At 37.0% G+C, this 17,414-nt stretch overlaps 1 protein-coding gene across 3 annotated transcripts in view; it reads right to left on the reverse strand.

Annotated features, from left to right (window-relative positions):
- The window catches only part of dmd (dystrophin), a 518,793-nt gene that overhangs the window by 379,345 nt on the left and 122,034 nt on the right, over positions 1-17,414 (reverse strand). For all 3 annotated transcript variants that reach the window (XM_061904726.1, XM_061904725.1, XM_061904723.1), the window contains exons 6-9: positions 15,150-15,251; positions 13,126-13,196; positions 11,033-11,151; positions 3,543-3,742 (exon numbers count right to left, since the gene is read on the reverse strand). In XM_061904726.1, the coding sequence (XP_061760710.1) occupies positions 3,543-3,742; positions 11,033-11,151; positions 13,126-13,196; positions 15,150-15,251 (492 nt within the window). The remainder of the gene's footprint in view (positions 1-3,542; positions 3,743-11,032; positions 11,152-13,125; positions 13,197-15,149; positions 15,252-17,414) is intronic.

Below are 17,414 nucleotides of genomic sequence, written 5' to 3' on the forward strand. Positions count from 1 at the left end.
AACAGTTTAAACAAAAAGCGCACACGTGGGCGAAAAACAAACAAAAGGGTCTTTAGCATGGAAGCTAGCTTGAAACAAAGAGGGGCCTAGCGTGGAAGCTAGCGGGTAACAAACAGGAAAACAGAAGTCGTTACTTGTAGAGTGAAAACAAAACGGAAGCAGGGAACAAAAAACAGTAAGCTACAAACAGATACCGAAAGTTAGCTTACAGCTACACTGCAATGACTCGACATGAAACGACGCGACAGGAGCGACAATACAGAAGTCATCGACAAGACAATAATTCAGCCCTGACTAGAAGACAAAGCAGGTTCAAATAGGACAGGGCTGATTGACACCAGGTGTGGCCAGGTGCCAATCAGCCACAGCTGAGGTGAAACAAAACACTCAGGGAGACAAACGGGAAGCTGAACAAAAATAAGAGTGCTGACAGGAACTAAGGACAGGAAATACTAAACACACAAACAAACTGTCAGTGGCAAGCCTGACAAAAACACACTTATACCCACCACTGACATTCTCTCATATAAACAACTGAAATATTTTTCTCTCACACACACTACTGAAAAACTCTCATTCACACTACTGAAACGGCTCCTGGACCCTTCGCACCAACAATAGTAGTAGGAGAGGATTGAGTAATTTGAATTAAAGGCACTGCACTCATAGCAGTGGAATGTTGTGAAGAACAATAAGTCCCTCCAAGATTTTGCAGACATTGCTTGTGATAGTTGAGCGTGTGTGAGTGTTTGTACATATGACATCCGGGCATTGCTTTAAATATGTAAGGCACTTTGTTTTGCATTTGTTTTATGTATGAAAAATGCTTTATTATTAAGATTTGATTGACTAAAGTTGGACTTGAATGCTTTTTTTCAGCGTTACGCAAAACTACTGTATCCGTTACAAGAGTTATGGAGAAATGGTATCACTTCCGGGTGTGTTTTATATACTGTATGTTGATATGTTACATTACATGTACAATGATGTGTACGTTATATTTTAAAATTAAAACACGCAGAGTATGCGGTTTTAACTGCTCATGAGTGTCATGTGAGCATGCACGTCTGCTGCCGTACCAAATAAAAGCAAAACACTTAAGTAAATAACTTCATGATCTTGTGTTAAACCTTATTTAACAAATGAGATGATGTTGCACAATTATGTACGTGTTAGAGACAGCTGTCACTGAAAAAGCAATCAAAACCATTTCCTCTGATCTTTAATAAATGTTCTACACAACTAATTGTGACAAATATAGAAACATTGATCTGTTAAATGTGTTCTCTTAAACCAGGGGTCGGGAACCTTTTTGGCTGAGAGAGCCATGAAAGCCAAATATTTTAAAATGTATTTCCATGAGAGCCTTACATTATTTTCTAACACTGAATACAACTAAATGCGTGCATTTTTAAGTAACGTCAACATTTTTTGAGTACAATAACTCTCATATTCTTTTTAATAACATTTTTATTCTGAAGCTAACCAATAATAAATAGAATACTTCTTACCATTAAGGCGCCTTCTTGAACAAATGCGTTAGAAAACGAATGGATGGATTAAAATGCAGGAGAATGTTTTGTATTTTGAACATTATTTTTAACTCCGATTACCAGTGGAAATATTAATTTCTTATCGTGTTAAGCAATGTCAGCTAAGATTAATCTGAGAGCCAGATGCATCCATCAAAAGATTCACAGGTTCCCTACCCCCGTCTTAAACTATTATTGGTAACATGCTGGCACTATGATTGGTGTGTCTGTTAAATTTATTTTATTTGATCTAAAGCAAAGTAAAAGTGGCAACTTCATTCAATACTTATTGCTCGGGAATATGTTGTTCTAGTTTTTAATGTGTTAACTTCAGCAATTCATATGGACAACATTTTATTTTAGTACATTAAACATACCAAACATGTTAAAGTCTGCAAAAAACAATAAATGACTTCATAAAGCCACTTATTTTTGCTTATAATGTTTACATTTTTTTTATAATAATTTAATTCAAATGTAAATATTTCAGTTTGAGGGCTTTCGTCTGTTTTTATCAAGGCAATATTAAAAAATAAAATATTAAGATTGATTAGTTAGAGATCATAATTGGTAATCACTAGAGGTGTAACGGTACGTGTATTTGTATTGAACCATTTCGGTACAGGGGTTTTGGTTCGGTACGGGAGTGTACCGAACGAAAATCTAAGCTAAATTCTAACAACCTGTTGCTTCTTCTGCCTCTGTCTCAGCACCCAGCATTGTCCCACCCACAACCATCTGATCGGTTATATATATAGCGGTAACAGCCAATCAGCAGTGCGTATTCAGACCGCATGTAGTAAATGCTTCAGCGTCGAGCAGATAGGTGTTTAGCAGGTGAGCATAAAGCAGCGTACTCTACCCAAATGATAATAAACACCTCCCAGTCAACTACTGGTATCACTATGAGCCCGTTGACCTTCTAGAACAGGGGTAGGGAACCTATGGCTCTAGAGCCAGATGTGGCTCTTTTGATGACTGCACCTGGCTCTCAGGTAAATCTTAGCTGACATTGCTTAACACGGTAAGTAATGAATAATTCCGTTGGTAATCACAGTGTCAAAAATAACGTTCAAAATTTAAAACATTCTCATGCATTTTAATCCATCCATCCGGTTTGTACCGCACCTGTTCAAGAAGTCGCATTAATGGTAAGAAGTATTTTATTTATTGTTGGTTAGTTTCGGAAAAACAATGTTATTAAAAAGAATCAGAGACTTATTATACACTAAAAATGTTGGTCTTACTTAAAAATGCACACATTTAGTTGTATTCAGTCTTAAAAAAAATATTACATGGCTCTCACGGAAATACTTTCTAAAATATTTAGCTTGTATGGCTCTCTCAGCCAAAAAGGATCCCGACCCCTGTTCTAGAAACTTAAAATGCAGCTCTGCTTGCTCGCAGTTCTGGCTTGAGGTGAAGGCTAATTAGCTTTTAGCGTGTTAGCTCAATTTGCGGTGCGTGTGTGTGTGTGTTTTACGGACAGAAAAACTTTGAATGGCAGGGTCCCTGCTATCACATGTTGATAAAAATATAGCATTTATATAATAAAAATCAACTACAGGCTTCCCAAATGCTGTGATAAATTAAGCATGATGAGTTGACTTGAAACTGTTTAATGTTGCGCTTTTTATATGTAGAAGAAAAGTTTTGTCATTTTATTTAATCTGAGCAACAATTTGAGGCAGTTTAATGTTGATTAACGTTGGCTGAATTATTATAGCGTTCCCAATGTTAAAAGGATAAGGCCATAAATAACACAAAAATCTCCATTTTGTTGTTTTCTTACTGTACCAAAAATTAACCGAACCATGACCTCTAAACCGAGGTACGTACCGAACCGAAATGTTTGTGTACCGTTACACCTCTAGTACTCACTCATTTTTGTTAATCGCTTGATAGGAATAGTTGGAATGGATGTGGTCAAGTTTCAGTGTAAACTAACAAGGCGGTAATAACAAAAAAGCAACACAAGTTAAGAGTTTTGACGGCATCTGTGTGTCAGACCTGCTGGGAGAAGCGCTGTTTGGTCTGGATCTGATAGTGTTCCTCAGTCAGCACGCGGGGGGCGCTGGTGGCACTACCGGCCCGTGGAAGCGTCTCAACTTCCTGGATGGCCTCCATGGTAACGCTTTGCGGCAGCACCTGGAAGAGCGACGTCACGTACATGATGACACTCTTCTTGTCGGGATGAGGCACTGCCACATCTAAGGTGAAGAGAAAAGGGAGAAAAACATTTATTAATTAAACATACTGTATATCTATTTTTGTCTTGACAGCATATAGTAATAGTAGTTTGGAATGAGTGTACATCAACGCTCTTTGACTGTTTTTATTCATAAAAATGTTCCATGCATATGCATAGGTATGATAATTGTTTGGTAAATTTATGTTAGTTTTGTCATTTTGTGAACGTTGTACTCACATTTGTTGGATTGAATATTCTTTGGTGCACTTTAAACTTCAGTCCCCCTTTGTTGTTCTGGCCCAAAGCCAGCCGTAACAAATGGGGGCTCGTCTTAAACAACCAATATTTTTCAGTCAGGTCGTAAAAGTTTGGTTTTGCCGTGGTTACGCTTGTTTCCCAGCTTGCTGGTTGTGTATGCCTGCTGTTGGTATTTAGTGCATAAGTACGCATTGCCAGGCTTCCCGAAGACTTGGGTTGAGTTTGTAAGATTTTTGGCTTTATAGATAAAGGCCTTTCCTCGTCTTTGTGTTGGTGTACATTGTTAAAAGGGAACTGCACTTTCACAATAATTATAAGAGAGACAAGAATAAGAAAAGTTGTTTTTGGGGATTTTTTTTTGTTGCATTCAAAGACGTAAAAATCAGCCAGAAGTGAAACTAATGGGAGCAATCAATTCAACCTCTAAATAGCTTTAAAATTAATTCAAAAATCTTCATCAATACATCCTTTACGTTCCGTAATCTGTATAATAACCAAACTGTAGCAACTTTGTTGTAAGAATGAAAACGGAGGAACTATCTTTCTCACGTAGTAACACATTGGTGTGCCTCGTATTAGCCGTAAAAGCTAACTACGGCGGGAGATAAGATAGCTTCTACGACAACACGAAACGCATTTGAGTTCGTAATGCACAACTCTGCAATAAGACACCAATCTGTACTGACTGAAAAACATGAACAGTCATACTACAATACCTGTAAAGCGGTCGCTTTAGTACAGCTAGCTGGAGATGTTTATTTTGGTTTATTTGAAGTAAGCACGCCATTTATGTGGAAATAGCCCGTCTCCAAATTCCACATTTGCAGCTTTGAGTCGCATTCACCTCATTCTATTGGCTTCTGTCTCCTCCAACAATTCACCCTCTTATTTGTGCTAGCTTCTAAAAGCAACAGTAAATCTTTCGTTCATTCTGCTTAAAAAAGATAAGGTTATAATTCTCATTTGTCAAAAAAAATATCCTTGTTGTTTGTTATCAAATTTGCCATGATTAGAATACACAACAAACGTTTTGTATCTGAAAGTATTAACAAACATTTGTTGCAAGAAGTCAGAAGTGCGCTGCTATGGAAACAGAAGTCCAGGAAATTATTAAAATTATGAAAATACAGTGAATATTGAACATATTACATATTGTTATGAACGTGTTTGTTACTACATTATATATAGACTTACAGTGTACATACAAAACGTTGATGGGGGGTTTTGAAGTAGTCTTAGAGGGCTTTGAAGGCTACAACGTTAACTCGACTCTTATTAGCCCCATCTTCCAAGAGTTCTTTCTTTCATATTTAATATCCTAATTAAAAAAAAAAAGAAATGCGAGTTCTTGTCTCTTCCATCCATCCATCCATTTTCTACCGCTTATTCCCTTTCGGAGTCGCGGGGGGCGCTGGCGCCTATCTCAGCTACAATCGGGCAGGCAAAATTCCAAAGAAAGTGCAGTTCCCCTTTAAGCTTCTGTGGGATTTTGTATTTGTGTTACCATGGATGTAGGAGTTTGTTGAAGCGTCATGTGAGCATAGTTGGACAACTGCACTAGGAGACAGTTAATTGAGATTGCAGAGTTTTATAAAGTTGATAATAGACAAAAAAAAAAGACAGTCAAAAAGATATAAAAAAAAAACAATGTGATGAGGTGGCGACTTGTCCAGGGTGTACCACGCCTTCCGCCCGATTGTAGCTGAAATAGGCGCCAGCGCCCCCAAAGGGAATAAGCGGTAGAAAATGGATGGATGGATGCACAACCCTGCGATAGGACACCAATCTGTACTGACTGAAAAACATGAACAATCATACTACAATACCTGTAAAGTCTTAGCCCACATTTCATGTTTTGTTCGTACACAGCCAGCTCTACGGAGCATGCTGTATGTCGTGATACACACATGATGTGCTGCGTGTATCACGACAGCGGTCGCTTTAGTACAGCTAGCTGGAGCTGTTTATTTGGGTTTATTTGAAGTAAGCACGCCATTTATGTCGAAATAGCCTGTCTCCAAATTCCACATTTGCAATTTCAAGTCGCATTCACCTCATTCTATTGGTTTCGGTCTCCTCCAACAATTTACCTTCTTCTTTGTGCTCGCTTCTAAAAGCAACAGAAAATCTTTTGTTCATTCGGCTTAAAAAATATAAGGTTTTAATCCTCATTTTTCCCCAAAAAATTCCTTGTTGTTTGTTAACAAGTTTGCCATGATTAGAAAACACAAAAACATTTTGTATGTGAAAATATTAACAAACATTTGTTGCCAGAATTCATGGAAATTGAAATCAATGCGTGAAAGAAATCAGTCCAGGAAATTATTAAAATTATGAAAATACAGTGAATATTGAACATATTACATATTGTTATGAACGTTTCTGTTACTACATTATATATAGACTTACAGTGTACATACAAAACGTTCATGGGGGGTTTTGAAGTTGTCTTAGAGGGCTTTGAAGGCTACAATGTTAACTCGACTCTTATTAGCCCCATCTTCCAAGAGTTTTTTTTTTCATATTTAATATCCTAATAAAAAAAAAAAGACATGCGAGTTCTTCGTCTCTCGATAGGCAAAATTCCAAAGAATGTGAAGTTCCCCTTTAAGCTTCTGTGGGCTTTTGTATTTGGAGTTTGTTGAAGCGTCATGTGAGCATATTTGGACAACTGCACTAGGAGACAGTTAATTGAGATTGCAGAATATTATAAAGTTGATAATGGACAAACAAAGACAGTTAGAAAGATTTAAAAAAAACAATGTGATGAGGTGGACACTTGTCCAGGGTGTACCACGCCTTCCGCCCGATTTTAGCTGAGATAGGCTCCAGCGACCCCAAAGGGAATAAGCAGTATGAAATGGATGGATGGATGGAATTTGAAAGGTCAATTCGTTGACATTGGCATTTTGTTGGCAGAAGTGGATAAAGCAGCAGTAGCTTCACCTGTAAGTGTCAATGCTTTGAGTTTTGAGCAGCAAAAATAATTGCTTTTGCTGCAAATCCAGGCAGCGCAGGAGACTGACAAAAGGCGAGAAAAAGCAAGTGCAGGCTGAGAATGAGAATTTTTGTTTACCTATTTGAGAATTCAGCATAGGCTCATGGCTAGTCTAAGGCTATTTGTGTGTTAATGCTACAGTGTGTTTTTGGAGGGAAAGTGCAGCAAGTGTTTTCAGCTTTAAGTAGTGCTGACAGGGGTACATATCTTGAAGTTAAAGCAGCAGTATTTAAAGCAAATGAGTATCACTTTTTTTCCAGAGCTTTGTTGGGAAAATCTGCTTTTGCGTCTTTCCATGACAACCGCGTTTCTGGCTCGCTGCTCTGGTAACAAACCCCAATCCCACTCCTTGATGCCTCATGGAGCTGCTGGGACGTAGATTACCATAATAACTTGTACAGTGGGGCAAAAAAGTATTTAGTCAGCCACCGATTGTGCAAGTTCTCCCACTTAAAATGATGACAGAGGTCTGTAATTTTCATCATAGGTACACTTCAACTGTGAGAGACAGAATGTGAAAAAAAATCCAGGAATTCACATTGTAGGAATTTTAAATAATTTATTTGTAAATTATGGTGGAAAATAAGTATTTGGTCAACCATTCAAAGCTCTCACTGATGGAAGGAGGTTTTGGCTCAAAATCTCACGATACATGGCCCCATTCATTCTTTCCTTAACACGGATCAATCGTCATGTCCCCTTAGCAGAAAAACAGCCCCAAAGCATGATGTTTCCACCCCCATGCTTCACAGTAGGTTTGGTGTTCTTGGGATGCTACTCAGTATTCTTCTTCTTCCAAACACGACGAGTTGAGTTTATACCAAAAAGTTCTATTTTGGTTTCATCTGACACACATGACATTGTCCCAATCCTCTGCTGTATCATCCATGTATCCATTTTGGTATAAACTCAACTCGTCGTGTTTGGAGGAAGAAGAATACTGAGAACACCATGCTTCACAGTAGGTTTGGTTTTCTTGAATTGCAACTCAGTATTCTTCTTCCTCCAAACACATCAAATTGAGTTTATACCAAAATGGATACATGGATGATACAGCAGAGGATTGGGAGAATGTCATGTGGTCAGATGAAACCAAAATAGAACTTTTTGGTATAAACTCGACTTGTCGTGTTTGGAGGAAGAAGAACACTGAGTTGCATCCCAGGGAACACCACACCTACTGTGAAGCATGGGGGTGGAAACATCATGCTTTGGGGCTGTTTTTCTGCTAAGGGGACAGGACGATTGATCCGTGGTAAGGAAAGAATGAATGGGGCCATGTATCGTGAGATTTTGAGCCAAAACCTCCTTCCATCAGTGAGAGCTTTGAATGGTTGACCAAATACTTATTTTCCACCATCATTTACAAATAAATTCTTTAAAATTCCTACAATGGGAGTTTCTGGATTTTTTTTTTCACATTCTGTCTCTCACAGTTGAAGTGTACCTATGATGAAAATTACAGACCTCTGTCATCATTTCAAGTGGGAGAACTTACACAATCAGTGGCTGACTAAATACTTTTTTGCCCCACTGTATCAATTTCACACAGAGTCTTGGTAAATCACACGCAACCTGCACACAATTTCATAGTTGGTAGAGGATGTTTAGCACACGGTATTTGGATCTTAGTAGATGAAGCCCAAAGTGTCAAGGACAACCTGTAAAAGTTAAAGAAGCTTGGCAACAGGACACATAAGTAAAAAAAGGAAAGCAAGGGTGGCTCTTCTAGTTGGCATCGTTAAGAGTCAGACAAAAGGAACGTTGTGGAGATGCACAAAAGAATGGAGCCGTAATGAGGTGTGTTAAAGAGGCATCACTGTGGAGACGAGGTCATGGAGGGTAGGAGGATAGGCTGATATTTGCCTTTTATAACTGATCGGCTATTCAGCTGCCGAGCCCAGTCGATATTTACCACAGCTGTATCCCAGTTTTTTCATGGCTGAAGACTGCACTCAGGTCAAAGATTATTTTGAAAAGGAATGCACTCTCAGGAGGCACAGTATCTTTCCCATATTCTTTGTTAGAGTTGCATGAATTCGAGGAGCTTAAATTTAAGAGCAAGTTGCAACAAATGTGCAAAGCTATTTTTAAAATACTAATCCTTACCAACATTGCAGAAAATAAACCAAATTTCTTCCAAGAATCATTATTTGTGCAACTACTTCGTATTGTCTCAGTATATAAATGACACTTAAGTGATTAAATGTATATTTTTTCTATTAAAGGCCTACTGAGACCCACTACTACCGACCACGCAGTCTAATAGTTTATATATCAATGATGAAATATTAACATTGCAACACATGCCAATACAGCCTTTTTAGTTTACTAAATTACAATTTTTAATTTCCCGCGGAGATTCCTGTTGAAAACGTCGCAGAATGATGACACGTATTTGTGACGTTATTGGTTGGAGGGGACATACAGTATTAGCCCAGCACCACTTACGGCTAAAAGTCGTCTCTTTTCATCACATAATTACACAGTATTTTGGACATCTGTGTTGCTGAATCTTTTGCAATTTGTGCAATTAATAATGGAGACGTCAAAGAAGAATGCTGTTGGTGAAAAGCGGTGGATTGCAGTTGCCTTTAGCACCGAAACACAGCCGGTGTTTCTTTGTTTGTTGTGATGCTTTAACACAGAGCGGTCATGCGAACATGTTTCTCTACGTCAACCAGTAAGTTTTTGGATGGGAAAATTGTGATATTAAGTCGGCTCTTACCGGAGACTTGAATGGATTACGCGACTTCATCCTGCAGCTCAAAAAGGCAGCTGTGATCTTGGCTTCTCTCACAGACACTGGCGTTCACCGCAGCCAACAGACTTTCAGGTATGACTTTGTAATCTCACTAAAATAATATTAGCACAATAGGCAGATAAGGGATTTTCCAGAATTATCCTAGTAAATGTGTCTAATTACATCTGAAACTCTCCCACTTTATCGTCGATGTTCTCTACTTAATCCTTTCAGCAAAAATATGGCAATATCGCGAAATGATCAAGTATGACACATAGAATGGACCTGCTATCCCCGTTTAAATAAGAACATCTCATTTCAGTAGGCCTTTAATTGTTCTTATTAGGGCGGCATAGCTCGGTTGGTTGAGTTGACTTTAGTATTTTACATGAGTTATTATTTCTACAAACATGGTGCAAAATAATTCATGATTTGTTAAAAAATGTTAGTGGCTAGCTAGTTCAAATGGGATATTGTGCTTTCCACAAGAATGTCTTAGAAGTGATCATTTGAAAATGTTCAATTTGAAAAATGTGCACTTAGAGAATATATAAAAATAAAGTGTTGATATTTATCTGTTTCTATATATATTTATTGTGAGAAATCATTAAGATGATCAGTGTTTCCACAAAGATAAATATCATTAATTATTAATAACAACAACAGAGTTAAAGGTAAATTGAGCAAATTGGCTATTTCTGGCAATTTATTTAAGTGTGTATCAAACTGGTAGCCCTTTGCATTAATCAGTACCCAAGAAGTAGCTCTTGCTTTCAAAAAGGTTGGTTTATGTCATAAACTAATACCGTATTTCCTTGAATTGCCGCCGGGAATATAGTATGCGCCTGCCTTGAATTGCTGCCGGGTCAAACTCGCTTTCCAAAATAATTAGCGCATGCTTTGTATTACCACCTGGTCAAACTCGTGACACTTCCCCTGTCATCATTTTCAAAATGGAGGCGGCTGATTTCAATACCGCTAATTTGAAATCGCATAAAAGGAAGAAGATTAAGAGCTAATCAGTAGGATTTAAGGTCCAAACTTACATCACACTCAAATTTTTACTGCATGCATTTGGTAAGTGCCGGAATGAGAAGAGGTTTTAAAATAATTAGCGCATGCTTACTTTTACCGCATGCCTTTGGTAGGCGCAGGAGTGGCAAGAGGTTTTGAATTAATTAGCGCCCCGGCAGCAATTCAAGGAAATACGGTACTTTGTAATGAAACACTGCTCTCCACACCACTATTAGCCATAAACAAGCTTAACAATTGTGTGTGTGTGTGTTTGTGTACGTGTGGTTGTTAATTACCTTCCGGGTCCAGCAATCTGTCGATGCCCAGGTGTTGTTCTGCTGTACTGAAGGCATGTTCCAGTCTGTCAATCACTGACGCTTTGGCTTCTACAGAGCTCCAGTCAAACAGTTCCGGTCTGGGAAGGTGGGAACAATGAGATTTTGTTGGACGTATCTGCTCCAATACACGTTGCTACTATAGGGATAATTTAAATACAACTTGGAAACTGAAAGTACATGATGCTGGGCCCTACCCCAAAAAAATAAATCACCCTAAAAACTGCTAATCTATCCATCAATCGATCCATTTCCTACCGCTTCTCCCGTTTGGGGTCACGGGGGAGCTGGAGCCTATCTCAGCTGCATTTGGGCGGAAGGCGGGGTACACCCTGGACAAGTCGCCACCTCATCGCAGGGCCAACACAGATAGACAGACAACATTCACACTCACATTCACACACTAGGGCCAATTTAGTGTTGCCAATCAACCTATCCCCAGGTGCATGTCTTTGGAAGTGGGAGGAAGCCGGAGTACCCGGAGGGAACCCACGCAGTCACGGGGAGAACATGCAAACTCCACACAGAAAGATCCCGAGCGCAGGATTGAACTCAGGACTACTCAGGACCTTTGTATTGTGAGGCACATGCACTAACTCCTGTGCCACCGTGCTACTAATCTATTGCAGGTAAAATAAGTACATAGAGGCTATTCCACTGAATTGCTGCCATTTGTGTGCCCATATATGCAGAATAATATAAACTGTAAAATGAAACATTTTCATGAATCTAGCACATTGATCTGATAGCATATTGGATGAATACAATTTAAAATATAAATTTTTACCAGCTTGAACAAAAAACAGCATTTGTTGCCTGCAAACACTATGAAATAGAATAATTTAAATATTTCAGAAATTTTTTTTTTTACGTGTTTGTGTTACTCCTTATCCCAGTGGTTCTCAACCTTTTTTCAGTGATGTACCCCCTGTGAACATTTTCTTAATTCAAGTACCCCCTAATCAGAGCAAAGCATTTTTGGTTGAAAAAAAAAAAAGAGATAAAGAAGTATGTCATCAGTTTCGGATTTATTAAATTGTATAATAGTGCAAAATATTGTAGTGGTCTTTCTTGAACTATTTGGAAAAAAACATATATCAAAAAACTTGTTGAAAAATAAACACATGTTTTAATTATAAATAACGATTTCTACACATAGAAGTAATCATCAACTTAAAGTGCCCTCTTTGGGGATTGTAATAGAGATCCATCTGGATTCATCAACTTCATTCTAAACATTTCTTCACAAAAAAAGAAATCTTTAACATCAATATTTATGGAACATGTCCGCAAAAAAATCTAGCTGTCAACACTGAATATTGCATTGTTGCATTTCTTTAAACAGTTTATGAACTTACATTCATATTTTGTTGAAGTATAATCGAATAAATATATTTATAAAGGATTTTTTTAATTGTTGCTATTTTTAGAATATTTTGAAAAAATCTCACGTACCCCTTGGCATACGCATACCCCCATTTGAGAACCACTGCCTCATCTGAATGATACTTTATTTAAAAAAACAAACAAAAAAAAAATTTAAAATAAAGTTAAAGTTCAAAGTTGAGTCGTGTCCCTTTGTTTTTACTCAGTCCTGTTACCCTAAACATTACTCCACAAATATTTAGATTTTTTACATGGTCTGCAGGATCACCACACCCGTTACATAAATATTTTTTTCATGTACAGCATTTTATTTATTTTATTTTCAAATAGATTTGTTGTTGAATCACTGCGTTGGGTTCAGTGTCAACATGCTATCTATGCATGCATGCCATGTGGCTATGTTTAATGTATTTTCAAATTCTATATTAAAAAACTCACTCTTGTTTCTTTCAATCCTGTTACAAAAATGTCAAAAATGATGAATGAATCAAATAAATCTGTCTGACATGGGCCAATAAAAATGTTGTGTATTTTAATATGTTTATTGGCCGATTTAGAGTTGATAAAAAGACAGGCATGTATGTTTATGTTGAGAGAGTTACTACAGGCAAATAGCATTCATTCAGTCACATGTCTCATAGACAAGGTCTTTAATCTGTTTAGTCTACCTGTGGCTGTGGATGAGGGCATTGAACGCCAGCCCATCATTCCAGCTACTGGAGAAGTTGACCACGTTGACCTGAGGACATACAAGAGAATGGATGTTAATTAAAGAGCCCACATGTAAAAGGAAGCAAAACACCCAATAGAGTGGAAAATACCTCCTGTAGGTCAATCCCACAGAATTAATTAATTATAAGATGTTTTTTGTCGCTCATGTGCGCCTGACCCCAGCGACCCTGCTGCTTGCCCACCTGCTCACTATCTGTCACTTCCCTATGCCCCCCAGAACACCCACAACCATGTGTTCCCCGCCAGCTTCAATGATGCTCGGTGTTGTAACGTAACGCACCATCTACTTTATTCCCTTCAAAAATGGCTGATTGATTAGTGAAGTAGTATATAATATAGGGAGGGGTGTGGGGAAAAAAATCGATTCGAATTTGAATCGCGATTCTCACGTTGTGCGATTCAGAATCGATCCTCATTTTTTATAAATCGATTTTATTTTAATTTTTTTTTATCAATCTAACAAAGCAATACCATAACAATGCAATCCAATTCCAAAACCAAACCTGACCCAGCAACACTCAGAACTGCAATAAACAGAGCAATTGAGAGGAGACACAAACACGACACAGAACAAACCAAAAGTAATGAAACAAAAATGATTATCAACAATAGTATCAATATTAGTTATAATTTCAGCATAGCAGTGATTAAAAATCCCTCATTGACATTATCATTAAACATGTATATAAAAAAAAAAGAACAATAGTGTCACAGTGGCTTACACTTGCATCGCATCTCATAAGCTTCACAAAGATAAAATAAGTCATATTTTTGGTTCGTTTAATAGTTAAAACAAATTTACATTATTGAAATCAGTTGATAAAACATTGTCCTTTACAATTATAAAGCTTTTTTTTTTTTTTTTATCTACTTCTCTGCTAGCATGTCAGCAGACTGGGGTAGATCCTGCTGAGATCCTACGTATTGAAATGAATACAGAATCCTTTTGAATCACTATAGACAGCGATTTTAAACTTGACAAACTAGTCAATGGCGTTTTAAAATTGTGTTTTTATCACCTTTGTCTTTTAGTAAAGGTTAAACCGTTTTTATCTTTTAACCTTTTTGAACAAGTCGTGCATGCTTTTATTTCAAGTCGCCTGGACGACTGCAATGCACTTTATGCTGACATTAGCCAAAAAGCTCTCTCCCGGTTGCAGTTAGTCCAGAACGCGGCAGCACGACTTTTAACAGGGGCCAGGAAACGCCAGCATATAACCCCAATGCTTCAGAGTTTGCACTTGGCTCCCTGTTCATTTTAGAATTGATTTTAAAACATTGCTGTTTGTTTTTAAATCTTTACATGGACTGGCACCTCAATATATCTCGGACCTCATCCAAATTTACATTCCTGCGCGCGTTCTGAGGTACGAGAGCCAGTTCGAGCTTGCGGTGCCCAAGACCAGACTTAAAACCATGGGAGACAGGGCCTTCTCTGTGGTCGGCCCTAAGCTCTGGAACATTCTGCCCCTCCATGTTCAAACTGCTTCCACAGTGGAGTGTTTTAAGTCTCGTCTTAAGACCCACTTTTATTCTTTGGCTTTTAACACTATGTGAGTTGTGTGGTCCTCTGTTGTCCTCTGTGTTTTTATACACTTTGATTTCTATTTTACTGTTTTAATTGATTTTACCCTTTAAAATAGTTTTCAATTATATTTAATTTTATATTGGTTTTATATATATATATTTTTTTTGTTTTGTTTTGTTTTTATTCAGTCATTGGTGGGGCATAATATTCTTTTTAACATGGCTGTGCAGTTCTTGTTGTTTAAATGTGCTATATAAATAAAGTGGATTGGATTGAATCGGGAAAAAAATCGTTTTAGAATCGAGAATCGTTTTGAATTGAAAAAAAAAATAATAATAATAGATTTTGAATCGAATCGTGACCCCAAGAATCGATATTGAATCGAATCGTGGGACACCCAAAGATTGTCAGCCCTAATAGAATGATACCAACCTTTGGGTACTGGCTTGTGTTCTGACGAACCCAACTCAGCAGAATCTTCTCACTGTTGGTCTGCTGTAGGCCAGCCATCACCTCCTTCATCACATCCTTTACCTGCAAACATACAAACAAATACAACGTCTACTAAGGGTGTAACAACAATCGTGTTCATCGGCACATTTTTCAGTATGGAACCATTGGTTTGGCACAGATGCGGTGGTTGCTCTTCATTGTTATTTTGTGGAACTAATTTGGAGTCATTTTATCATGAAAGTTGGCAAAATGTAACTGTTGGAGATATTGCAATGTAGTCAGCTATGCTAAGCATGTGCATTTGTGCAGGTGTTTGCGTCTCAACAATCAGCCCATGTTTTGTTGTTAAAAACCTCCGCTGATTGTACCGTATTTTTCAGACTATAAGTCGCAGTTTTTTTTCATAGTTTGGTCGGGGGTGAGCCTTATACTCAGGAGCGACTTATTAGGGAAATTATTAACACATTACCTTAAAATATCAAATAATATTATTTAGCTCTTTCACGTAAGAGACTAGACCATGGGTCACCAACGCGGTGCCCGCGGGCACCAGGTAGCCCGTAAGGACCAGATGAGTAGCCCGCTGGCCTCTTCTAAAAATAGCTCAAATAGCAGCACTTACCAGTGAGCTTCCTCTGTTTTTTCAATTTTATTTATTTACGAGCAAGCTGGTCTCGCTTTGCTCGACATTTTTAATTCTAAGAGAGACAAAACTCAAAGAGAATTTGAAAATCCAAGAAAATATTTTAAAGACTTGGTCTTCACTTGTTTGAATAAATTCATTTATTGTTTTACTTTGCTTCTTACAACTTTCAGAAAGACAATTTTAGAGAAAAAATACAACCTTAAAAATGATTTTAGGATTTTTAAACACATACACCTTTACCTTTTTAAATTCCTTCCTTTTCTTTCCTGACAATTAAATCAATGTTCATGTATATTTTTTTTATTATTGTAAAGAATAATAAATACATTTTATTTAATTCTTAATTTTAACTTCTGTTTTTTTGACGGAGAATATTTGTGAAATATTTCTTCAAACTTATTATGATTAAAATAAAATAAAAATATTCTGGCAAATCAGGAAAATCTGTAAAATCAAATTTGAATCTTATTTTAATATCTTTTGAATATTGTTTAAAATGTTTGTTCTGGAAAATCTAGAAGAAATAATGATTTGTCTTTGTTAGAAATATAGCTTGGTCCAATTTGTTATATATTCTAACAAAGTGCAGATTGGATTTGAACCTATTTAAAACATGTGATCAAAATTCTAAAATTAATCTTAATCAGGAAAAATTACTAATGATGTTCAATTAATTCTTTTTTTTTTTTTTCAAAAAGATTCGAATTAGCTAGTTTTTCTATTAATTTTTTTCGGTTGAATTTTGAAGAGTCAAAATTGAAAATAAACTATGTTTAAAAAATTAATGTTTTTTTTTTTAGTGTTTTTCCTCTTTTAAACCGTTCAGTTAAGTGTTTTTTTCATAATTTATTCTCTGCAAAAAACCTTCCGTAAAAGGAAAAAAAATGTACAACGGAATGACAAACAGAAATACCCATTTTTTATATATATAGATTTATTTATTAAAGGTAAATTGAGCAAATTGGCTATTTCTGGCAATTTATGAAAGTGTGTATCTAACTGGTAGCCCTTCGCATTAATCAGTACCCAAGAAGTAGCTCTTGGTTTCAAAAAGGTTGGTGACCCCTAGACTAGACGTATAAGATTTCATGGGATTTAGCAATTAGGAGTGACAGATTGTTTGGTAAACGTATAGCATGTTCTATATGTTATAGTTATTTGAATGACTCTTACCTTAATATGTTACGTTAACATACCAGGCACCTTCTCCGTTGGTTATTTATGCGTTATTTATGCACTTATTCAGCCTGTTGTTCACTATTCTTTATTTATTTTAAATTGCCTTTCAAATGTCTATTCTTGGTGTTGGGTTTCATCAAATACATTTCCCCAAAAAATGCGACTTATACTCCAGTTCAACTTATATATGTTTTTTTTCCTTCTTTATTATGCATTTTCGGCAGGTGCGACTTATACTCCGGAGCGACTTATACTCCGAAATATGCAGTACTAGTTAATAATAATCAACAAACACAGATTGTCGAGCAAATTTGTCAAATGGATGGGTGGTGACTAGTGTTGTCCCACTACCAATATTTTGGTATCAGTACAGCTATCGATTATTTTGATACTTATCGGTACTTTTCAAAATAAAGGGT

Source organism: Nerophis ophidion, linkage group LG06 (genome assembly GCF_033978795.1).
Source record: "Nerophis ophidion isolate RoL-2023_Sa linkage group LG06, RoL_Noph_v1.0, whole genome shotgun sequence".
Taxonomy (NCBI): domain Eukaryota; kingdom Metazoa; phylum Chordata; class Actinopteri; order Syngnathiformes; family Syngnathidae; genus Nerophis; species Nerophis ophidion.